This window comes from Diabrotica virgifera, chromosome 7 (genome assembly GCF_917563875.1).
Source record: "Diabrotica virgifera virgifera chromosome 7, PGI_DIABVI_V3a".
NCBI lineage: Eukaryota > Metazoa > Arthropoda > Insecta > Coleoptera > Chrysomelidae > Diabrotica > Diabrotica virgifera.
In genome coordinates this window covers 11,460,912-11,472,692 of record NC_065449.1, presented here as the reverse complement: position 1 = coordinate 11,472,692, position 11,781 = coordinate 11,460,912, and the positions used below count along the sequence as shown (strand labels likewise).

Here is an 11,781-nt window from a genome sequence, read left to right as displayed (position 1 = left end):
GCTCTAGTTGGGTCACATGACCACTTAGGGGGCTAAAAATTTCAGAAAGTGAGTTTCACTATATATGCTAAACGGCGAGCTATATGGAATTCGAATCGAGTTGGGGGCACTTTTCATCATCTTACCCGGCTAGGCCCTTTACCAGGACAAAAACAGGCAAAACAGATCATTACAGAAAACTCGCCAACACTACACTAGACCTAATAAGCAAAGACAGGAAAACAGTCAAAGCCATAGTAGGTTAAGAGGGCGTTGTAAGCTGAGAGGCACTTGAAGCTAATGTGATTTTCAAATTGCAGATTATGCAATTTCTGTCATCTGAAAGAAAACACAACAGAGTACAATCTATGTCAGTGTGACAGCCTGACAAATGTGCGGTTCTTTGCATTAGGAGATGGATATCTACCGGCAAATAGCTATCGAAGATTCGGTCTCGAAGATTTTAAAAAGGTCTAATAATAAAAAGATGTAAAACGGACTAGAGAACCACAATAGATCTGCAAAGGTCCCAATGGTATAGACTGAAAGGCCACCTCTTCGAATTTCTTTATCTATATCAGGTCGTTTTCTTGCACAGCTCTTTGTTACATTCTCAGCATATCTTTTACATAATTTGTTTTTTCACTATTTTTAGTTTTATCGAGAGAAAGCTTTCCTAACCGCTAAAACTTATCATGAAAGTTGTTTGTTTTGGCACAATACACCTACGACTTCACCGATACCGTTAATCCGATATGTTTCTTAACACTAATATCTCTGATTGTATAACGATAGGGTGGACAATATCAAAAATATTGTTTAAAAAGATGCCTAATCATAACCTTAATCGATAACCAGGAGTTGATCTATATAAGCCCAGAATATGTAATTTTGACCAGTACGAGAGTACATTTCGAATATGAATATCAGACTTTTGGTAAGTGACATTTGTTAATGACATTTATGTCAAAGTAATCTTTGATATTTTTATGCATTTTAATCATATTTTCATCCTATTTGGCACTTTAAAAATCATGTAACTACATGTTGTACTATATTGGTAACAAGATTTGATTCCAAAATTGAAATAAGAAACTCTTTTAAATAATTTCCTGTTTTTATTTATTTTCTTGGACTCTATTTCACCACCACCAAGTCCCCTTATTCCCAAATTTCTTTTCTGGCATTATCCTCAGCGACTATTTGAATCGTATGTCCCTAAAAATACTAGCCATATTTATTTAAATCAATCCTGTTCTGGTACTTTCCTGGAATACTGGTCAAAATAATTTTATTATGCTTGTTCTTTTCGTAAAGCCAAAAATGTTCTCTTTATCTCTCATTTGCTTTCATCTTCAATTTTGCAAACAATTTGTTAAGTGTGTTTTGAGGTATCGTTAAACTGTCGTTGCTAAAGTATTTCTTGAGAGCTAAATGCCAGTTGTACCTCTTTATTTTTTTATCTCTTTTGTGGTCTCTCACGTGCTCCTCATTCTTCTTTGTGTGCCATGCTTGTTTTCAAGCGTTGGCTATCGTCGTATTAACAAGCTGATGAAATGTTTCCCGGTCGGCAGCTATGTGAAACAATTACTCGACCATTCGACCTGTCCATTGTATAATGTTACGCAGTGAGGGCAGTTGTTTTCTTCCAACCCAGCGTTCTCCTTCGTTTTTGCCCTAATTGATCAACTGAAGTAAGCGATATTTAGGTCCTCCTTCATATTTCTTAAATGTTTGTACCACTCTCTCCATTTTCTCGTACACTATTTTACTACATCACGCAGCATTGTTCCCTGATGATATTGTATCATATTCTATCCCTTCTTGTTTTCCCTGATATGGCTCTTAGTATATTCATTTCGGTTGTAGCATGCTTTTGATTTAATTGGTTTCTTCATCATCAAGCCCTCTGCATCCAAAATTCAACATTCTTCTAGTTTTGCCGGACTTAATCTTCCTGAAGCCAATTCTGTCTACTCATGACTGTTCATCGTGTAGATGTTCTATTTCTGCTCCTTCTGTCTATTCGTGGTCTTCACACTGTAATTTTGAGTCCACTGCCCGTCATTACTGCACCATGGTCCGCCCAATTCCACTTCAGCCATGCTATGCGCTCTATGTCTTCTATGACGCCTGTACTTCGTATTTCCGCGTTTCTAATACTCTCTGTGGGAGACAGGGTTGACCGGTTCTTAGATGACTAATCTGAATACCTGAATTTTCTAATTTTTTGTTAGTTGCTCATCATGGTATTGGTGATGATATTTCCATCTTTATTCTTTAATTTATTTTTTGGCATTTGTTAATTTTATCCATAGATCTTTGAGGCTCTTGTTATCTTTAATCGATTTTTTTGATTTGGTCATTTTTATGGTTTCGGCTATCCATTGTCTATCCATTCCAATAAACTTGTGTATTCTTTTACTGATATCTCGTTCATGGTTTCATGGTTTCGATTCTATCTATTACTTTGCATTTTTTACTCCCTTTTGTTATTGCTTTTGTTTCAAAACTCATTCTTTCGTTATATGATTTATTTTGGCAGTCTATCTTTTGGCTCTTTTCTATAGTTTCTCTTATAATACCATTCGGGTTGTTAACACGTGGTCTTCAAATCCATTTATATTATTAGTCTTCGTCCAGGTAGGTGAAGCCTTTTTTTATCATGCGATATTTCTCTTCCCCAAGTCTATTTGTATCGAGGCTTTTACCATTTTACCATTTGGTATGTTTAATTGTCATAATTTTGTCCCACCATAATCTATGGGACTTCTTTTTCTGGTTCCTATCCGTTTCGGATCTTGGAAATCATATTGGTAATCATAACCTTGCTCGCTGCGGCTCGAAACAGTTCCATTGAGGTTTTCTTAAACCATGTTCTCAAATTCCGCAGCCATGATATTCTCCTTCTACCAGGTTCTCGCTTACCTTTGACTATACCTTGCAATATGGACTACAGCAGGAAGTAACGGTGCTGATTTCTCATAACGTATCCCAGATACTGTAATTTTGATGCGTTTGATGGTAAACACAATCTACGGTTCCTGCTTCATTCTTCCTAGGACAGACTAGCAATTTAATCCGAGATACTGAAAATCTTTTCCTACCCGTCTGGGGTAATATCTGATCTCTTAGGTATCTTACTGGGTAACTTGCTGGGTACTTGTATGTTTGCTTCTATACAACTACTTAGAAGATTATTGTAACAACAACAAAATTCCAAGGCTTTCTTTTTCTTCTTAATGCATTTTGCGTAGGCGTCCATCGTACATTGTCTTGTCAGGCGAGATGTTAGATAGTCAGGATTTCATGGCTCTGGTCCCCTGTCCATTGGCAAATATTACGCAGTCATGCCATCTTTTTATGTCCCAGACCCCTCTTACCCTCTATCTTCCCTTCGAGTATGAGTTTCTGAAAAGTGTATCGTTCTCCTCGCAATATATGCCCCAAATAGGCAGTTTTCTTACTTTTAACATAATTAAATAGCTCCCTATCCTGTAAGCCCGCTCTTCTTAGACTCTGTCCGTCCTAGATTTCTGACTCTATCCGTCCATGACATTCTAAACATTCAACGCAGGCACCACATTTCAAACACTTCAAGTTTCTTAATGGAACTGGCCTTTGACGTCCAAGCTTCCATTCCGTACAAGAGCACAGTCAGAAATTTACAAAGCCTTAAAAAGCATTTCTGGCTTGTTCTTCTCTACTCTTTATTTCATTCTCAGGGTCCCAACCCTGAGAGCATGGAACAAGTATCAACCCTGTCTGTTCAGCAGACAACCCAAGTATTTAAATTGTCTGACTCCAAGGCTTTATTATTATATATGTGTGTATTATAGCAAGACTTCTTTTATTTCAGACACTCCTCCTAGTTACCGTAGGTTCCTCCTATGGAGGCCTCCTCTTCGGAAAAAACAGCATCTTTCAGAAAGTAGGCGACGCCGTCGGTATTGGCAATCTCGTAAGCGTTAGCGCTGACGCTGAAGCTAACCTTCTTGGAAACAAAGTAGGTGTTGACGGAGCTGTAGGCGTTGGTTCAGAAGGTATTGGTGCTCACCTCGCAGGAGATGCTGATGTTTTGGGACAGAAGGTTAATGTCCATGGTGATATTCTCGATGGACACGCTATCGACCAACACCAACACGAAGTTTACAGGTAAAATTCATGGAGTAGAGTCTTTTTCTTGTAGTTCCTTCTCCTATCGGAGGTTGGCTATCATCACAGCTATCCATACCTTATTGACGGCTGCTCTGAAATGATATACTAAGCTGCAACTATACCACTCTCTTGAGTGTCTCTGCCAGGAAATTCATCTTCTACCTATGGATCTTATACCCTTAATTTTACCCTGCATTATGAGCCTCAATATCTTACAATATCTTAAATTTCGCACCTTTGATAATGTGGATCAATCCTTTTGTAGCCTTCTTAACATTTCTGCGTTTGTAACTCGTTGGATCCATGGTATTTTCAAAATCCTTCTATAGCACCACATCTCATTCTAAAAATCTTTTTTCTTATGCGCCAGTCATAATAGCTTTCTCGCCTAACTTGCAATATGCACTACACCAACTTATGGCTTTGACCTCTTAAGTCTTCTTTGGCTAGATTTATCCAAAACCTGAATGGCCTCGACGTTTTTGGTGCTGTGAAAGCCTATCTTCGTGTCTGCAGGCGATTTATTGTATTTCTTCATCAACATATTCCACCCATATATCTCTCGCCTAGGTTGCGGACGTACCAAGGTGCGTTAACAATGCACCTCAATACTTTATTTTGGAAAGTCTGGATTATTTTAATATTAGTTTTTTGGTACAACCCTACAGTTGGATGCCGTACGTCCACTAAGTTTTAGAATCTGCTTGTAGAGTAAAAGCTTGTTATAAATTTACAAGGCTGAGTGTCTTTTCAGAAGCCAATACATATTTTTGAATCTGATACCCAATTCTTCCAGTTTATTCTTTATGTGTGCTTTCCCTACTTGTTTCACTTTGCCCTTTTAGTAATTGAAGCTCTTGCATACTCTGCTTTTCCAAGGCTTTTCCTTGGATTCACGCGTTTTTCTCCTTGCTGGACTTGATCCATTATTGTGCAATTGATCAACCTCATTTTAGAGTTTGCGAAATTTGAGCATTCTTCCATATTTTGGCCATTTTCCTACGGCGACTTTTGCCAGATCATATCTAGGTTTTATTTCTTCCTGTAGTGACGTTGCGTTTATCATCAATGGTTTCAGATATAATTATGAACTCATAAACTCAAACCTGTCAATCTTGGTTATCTGTTATATGTGGACGTAGTCTATCTATATTTTGTTACAGAGCAAGTGAATCAGTTTTATTCTTGTTTCTTCAGTGGCTTTAAACATTTTGCTGTTATCATGGTTAAATAACATTTTGAATGCTATTAATTATATTATTAAAAAATATATTTTTATTCATTGTTGTACTAATCATTTTTTATTGCTACAGAGACAGCAGAGGCCGTCAATACACCCTTCAACGTCAATACATCGGCTCCAACTCGGTCTTGGTCAGAAAATACCTAGACGACGGACAGATCTACGTCGAAGGCAAAAACGACGACAACGAGATCCAACACAGACAATCAGACGCCGGTAACTACTGGGATGACAGAACTGGACAAGTTGTACTCATCGATCCCTCTAAACTCGCACAAAACAACAACATCAATGTTGGTGGACAAAATCTTGTCTGGGACCCAGCCAGCAATGGTTACATCGTCATCGGTGGCAACAGTAACGTCGTCTACGATAGAGACAGCAACGGACAGCTCGTAATTAGACAACCAAGCAACAACCAGGTTGTTTACGAAAGAGATGCTAATGGCAATATTGTCGTCAGACAAATTTCTGGCGGAAATCCCGGAAATATTATCATCAGAGATGACGGTAAGACTAATCAAAATTTATTTTATAATATTTTTTACGTTTTTTAACAAACAGCTTTGACATTTAACTACCTTCTAATATAACACTCGCAAAATTGTTGTCCCAACCTGGGGACTCGCAAAATTTATATTATACCTGGCTTCCAAAAACTTATTTATTGGAGGTTATTTGCCTCCACTTTTCCGGTCTTTTTCTCTCCAATTTCTCGCGCCTATTTCAAACAAGTCTTGCTTTACTGATTCCGACAATTTCTCCTTTGAACGTCCTTTTTTTTCATGTTTCTTCCTTCTTCAGTATTGTTTAACATTTCAGTTATTTGGCATTCGTATAATGTGATCAATTCATCTAGTTGTTTGAGCTCGTAGTTTTGCCGTAATTATTGGTCTTCCATATTTTATTTGTTTGTTCGTCTTCTCCAAATATTCTCTATCGTCTATATTCCTCCGAAGATTTTTTTGAGTACTTTTCTTTTCCATATCTCTACTTTATCTCTGTATTTTCTTCTGCCGGTACATAATCCACGTTTGGCTGACATATACCACTGTATGTCTGATTACTGTCTCCTGTCTCGTACACTCGCAATTTAGCTGTTCTTGACACATAATATTTTGCTCCCATTATGGAATTTAGTGACCCAATCGCTCTGCTCTCCTTCATTAATCTTTTGTCTATCTTTTTTCCCTCTTCTCCCTTGTTCGTTATGGTTACCCCTAAATATTCAAATTCTGATACTTTTTCAAAGCTACAGACAGCCTTTTCCCCTTTTATTTTGATATATTCGTTAGCATTTATTATCTTTCCCCCAATTTCCATAATATTGCTTTTTTGTTTGATTTAAGTTAGTCCCTATTTTTCGTCTCTTATTCAAATTTCTGGAAAACTTCTACCAGGTGTTTTTTCGTTCTCGCTAGTATCTCTCCATCATCCCTATACTCTATGCACTGTTCTCCTTGCTATTGAAAATATTCCTGTTTGTGCTCATATTTGATCTTCTTACGCTGTTTTTAATACTAATTTGAATAAATTCTTTGATTAAGGATCTCCTTGTTTTAAACCTCTATTCATTATGAACTGTCTTGAAGAGGTTTCTCCATTATTACCTTATTTCTTGTGTTCCTGAGTGTCATTCTCTCTCTCTCTCTCTTTCTTTCTCTCTTTCTCTCTCTCTCTCTCTCTCCCTCTCTCTCCCTCTCTCTCTATCTCTCTCCTATGGCGCTATAACCCAAGACGGGCCCTGGCCTTCCCCAGCCAAGTATCTCTGTCTCTGGCTGCTCTCCTCCAGTTGTCCACCCTCAATATCTCTTTAGCATCTGTTCTCACTTCGTCTATCGAGTGTCATTCTCATTTACCTCTAATTCTTCCTGTTGGTCTATATTTAAAAATATTCGAAGTATTCAGCCCATCTGTTAATCTTTCTGATATTTCTCCTATAATTAAAACTTATTTTTTCTGCACACTTTTAATATGCTTTTTAGCTTCTCTGCCTGTTTTACTTCTTTGTAGAAATGTTTATATAGGCTTCTTCGGGTTTTTAATTGCTTTTGTAGCTGTTCTCTTTTCTTCATTCTGGAAATCAGTAAAAACTATAATTCTCATTTTATTAAATTTAATATAATTGACATTTTAGGAGCTCCCGCGTCAAGTGCTCAAGACCAACAGTACCTACAGTGGCTGTTACAACAACAACAACAACAACAACAGCAACAACAACAACAACAATATTATCCACAACAACAACAGCAACTACAGCAGCAATGGACCATCCAACGTGTTGCAAAATAATGAAACAATCTAGTCAATTTCTTGTAATATTTTAATTTTTTTCTTTGTTTAAATAAAATATTTTTAAAATTTAACACTTTATTTTAATTAAGTTAACTGTAATAACTAAAAAATCAAAATGTCACGAAATCACAAAACGGATGTCAAAAACAGATGGAGAAAGTACTTTGACAGTTTATTCAATAAAGAATTTTACTATTTTACAGAGAGCCTGTGGAGTTAAGGGAGACAGTAACAGCAATTGTGATCAAAATAACAAACGAGAAAGTAGCTCAAGCGCGTCAAAAAATAAAAAAAAAGGAAAAGCAGGGGGACCAAATGATACTCCTGCGGAAGGATGGAGAGTATTGGGAGAGACAGGAGTAAGTTGGTTAACAGGTTTATTTAATATAAATATGGACGTTGGACAAATGCCAGACGAATGGAGAAGCAGTATATAGTACCTGTTCACAAAAACAAGGGAGATATACAACAATGTACAAACTACAGGGCTATAAAACTACTTAGTCACACAATGAAAATATGGCAGAGAGTAATTGATAGACGGATACGTGAAGAAACCGAAATATCCGATAATCAATTTGGCTTTATGCAGGGCAGATCAACAACAGATGCAATTTTCAGTATAAGGCAGTTGATGGAAAAATGCAGGAATAAAGAAACAAACCTAAAGAGAGATAGGGTTCCTACAGAGATTCTGTGGTGGGCAGTCAATAAGAATGAAGTCCCTGGTAAATATGTAAAGATTGTGAGGGATATGTATGACTGAGTAACGACTAGTGTTAGGACAGGTGTGGGAGAGACTGATAAATTTCATGTGAAAGTAAGATTGCACCAAGGCTCGGTGCTTACCCAGCTAACAGTGTTCGTACATATAACGTCAAACAAACGTCAACATTTTGGGACAAGTTACGACAAAAGTTACATCAAATTTTACCTAGAATATACGTAAAAAAGTCACAGCGATGTTACGTAACAATTTTACGTTATTCCTACGTAATCTTTTTAACGTCACAAAAACGTCACTTTTTAGGAGAATTTTCGGTATAAATGATATTTATAAATAGGACTTAAAATTATTGTGTAAATAAAACCACATAGATGATGATGACACATTTATTAAATATTTGAAATAAACATTTATTATATATTTGACTTTTATGTGAGAGAAAGAGACAAAATTATTAATAGCTACTTTATATTACAATACATAAACATACCCTTGAAGTAATCTTCATTCGTAAACTGCACACTTTCATATAAGGACTAGGCTGCTTCCCCATTTTTAGAAGATATTTCCATACATTTCGTTTTTCAACTAAACTGTCATTGAATAGAATTCTATTTTGTTTATCCTATTTAGGGAAAGAATGAAACGATAAATTACTATTAGGTAAGCTTTATCCAAGAATCACATTGAGGCACACAACAATAATAATTCGATTTTTTTTACATAACTCCATACTCCATAAAAACAAAGACGATTTTAATCACGGAAATGTAAGGTTAGGTATTAATGAAAGGTTCAAAATAAATACGCGATGGCGCTGCAATCTCAAACGAGATCTTATACGTGTGTATACCTACCAAAAATCCACGTGTTAGAGACGAATAAATTCATACGCATTAAAACCTACCAAAGAGCCACGTTTCAGAAACGAATAAATTCATACGTATAATATACGTATTAAAATTTCGTATCAGTAACGTCAGTTTTTGATAGATGTTACGTAACAATACAAAAAAACCTAATTTTAACATTAATGTAACGTTATCTTGCTAGCTGGGTAGTCCTTATTTATTCCCATTAGTTTTGGGGGAGTGAAAAAAATGAGGAACAACGAATGCATGTGGCGGGAATAAGAATGCTTAGATGGATAAGTGGAGTAGCAAAAAAGGATAAAATTAAAAATTAGTATATTAGGGAAAGTCTAGGTGTGGCACCAATTGATGCCAAAATGAGATAGCATAGGTTGAGACGGTTTGGTCATGTTCAACGTCGAGACGCTAATCACCCAATACGAAGAATCGTTGAAGTGCAGTTTCCTGGAAGGCGTTGGAGAGGAAAGCCAAAGAAGATCTGGGGGAAGACGATTAGGCAGGACGTGTTGGTAAAATTGATTAATATTGATATGACCCAAGATAGAATTGTGTGGAGAGATGCAATAAAGGAAGCCGACCCCGCATAGGGATAAGGCAAAGAGAATGATGATGAAGAAATCAAAATGTGTGATTATCTCTAAAAAGGGACAGCAATTTGGACAAATCAGCGTAAACGGTCCACAAATAAAAAGAGTAAAAACGTAAACCTTGGTACGACCGTCAGTTAATATTAAGACCATTTCCTAGAAATTAGATGTTGGGTAGAGAAGGCAAGATCTGGATTTAAAAAAAGGTCAAGTTGACTATAGAAAAGTCATGTTTTATCTTCTTTTTCCTCTTTCTCCCCTTCCTTATACCCTTTCAGGTGTCGGATTTGGGTTTAGTTTAGCCACATATTCACCCATCTCTTCCATTATTTTCTGTCTTGTGCTGTTAGTTTCATTTCTTCTAGCGTTTTCTGTTTAATTTTTCCTGCTTCTAATATTTGCTCTATCTATTCTTTCCTCGGTCTGCCATTTTTTTTTTGTAATATTCCTTTTTTTCGTGAATTTTCCTTGTTAGTCTACTAGTTTTCATTCTCATCAGATGTGCATACCAGTTTCATTGTCTCTTTATTATTTTATTCATTATTGGTTCCTGTTTAGTTATCCCTCTTATTGCCTCATTTCTTATTCTATCCCATTTGGTCTTTCCGGCTATAGCTCGTAGATGTCTAATCTGAATTGCATTTATCCTACTATTATGCTTTTTATGTAAAGTCAAATTTTCGCTCGTATATAGTATCGTCGGTATCACAATCGTATTATATATTTTAATTTTTGTTTCGTGGGACAATTCTTTTTTCCTCAGAACTGGCGCTAGTATGCGTAATACAGTTTGTTTGATTTTTTAGTTCTGTTTGTTATTTCGAGGTCTATTTTCCCATCATGGGTAATTATACTTTCAAGATAAGCATATGCGGTAACTATTTCCAGTTGAGTATTTTTGCATTTTATATTTACTTTATTTTCTTCCTTTTCGCCGATGACCATTATTTTACTTTTCTCGATGTTTATTTCCATTTTTAATTTCTCTATTTCTTCTGTCCATATGTTTATAAGTTTTTGCATTTTTGTCACGGAATCTGCTATAAGGACTATGTCATCCGCATAAAATAAGGATTCTATTTTTATTGGCTGTAATCTTTGGTATCCTATTGTTGTTTGTATTTGGTTCGTTCTTTCTCCAGTATTTCTAGTCAATTCATTCATGACTATTATGAATAGTAGCGGACTAAGACTGTCTCCTTGTTTGACACCTCTTTCCCAAATTAAGTCATGTTTTATCAATACCCATAAATATCAGGTTACTACGATGTTATATCTTTACTATACTGTTATACGGAGTTGAGTCGTGGACTCTTACAGACGCCACATGCATGAAAATTGAGGCTTTCGAAATGAGGCTTTACCGTCGATTCCTGAAGATATCTTATGCAAACCATGTTACTAATCAAGACGTTTTATTAATAATACAAAAAGAAAAAGAGCTGTTAACCACAATAAAACAGCCAAAATCAAATACCTCAGTCACACCATGAAGAAAAGTAGAAGGAAAACAGGGATCAGGAAAGCGAAAGATTTTCTGGCTGAAATATTTACGTACGAGGTTCTGCACGATAACCTCAAATCTTCTCAGAACAGCAGTGTGCAAAATATAGATTGCCATGATGGTCGCCAACATCCGAAATAGATAGCTACTACAAAAGGGCCCTGGGCTAGTGAACATCGACACTAGTTACTTGAAACAGGGTTAAAGATGTAATTGGTGCCGGAACAATCTGAAAGGATCTCCCCGGCAAAAATGCCATACGATATTATTATTTTTATTACATCAAAAAGAAGAAGAAATTATTTGTTGATATGTTGACGAAACAGAAAAGTAACAAACTAATAAAATAAAATATTCCAACGACATACAATGTTATACCCATTACGATTTCAAAACCAAAACTCATTTAACATCAA

At 36.2% G+C, this 11,781-nt stretch overlaps 1 protein-coding gene across 1 annotated transcript; it reads left to right on the top strand.

The window, feature by feature from the left end:
- The first annotated feature begins 799 nt into the window (after positions 1-799).
- LOC126887639 (alpha-protein kinase 1-like) lies at positions 800-7,746 on the top strand. Its single transcript, XM_050655247.1, has 4 exons — positions 800-916; positions 3,839-4,134; positions 5,451-5,890; positions 7,518-7,746. Exons 1-4 carry the CDS (start codon positions 899-901, stop codon positions 7,670-7,672), a joined length of 909 nt encoding a protein of 302 aa, XP_050511204.1. The 5' UTR covers positions 800-898; the 3' UTR covers positions 7,673-7,746.
- The last annotated feature ends 4,035 nt before the right edge of the window (positions 7,747-11,781 follow it).

Excerpts from the sequence above, each read along its gene's own strand:
- LOC126887639 (XM_050655247.1), top strand. Across the intron at positions 4,135-5,450 it reads CACCAACACGAAGTTTACAG|AGACAGCAGAGGCCGTCAAT; the intron begins GTAAAATTCATG and ends TTATTGCTACAG. Across the intron at positions 5,891-7,517 it reads TATTATCATCAGAGATGACG|GAGCTCCCGCGTCAAGTGCT; the intron begins GTAAGACTAATC and ends TTGACATTTTAG.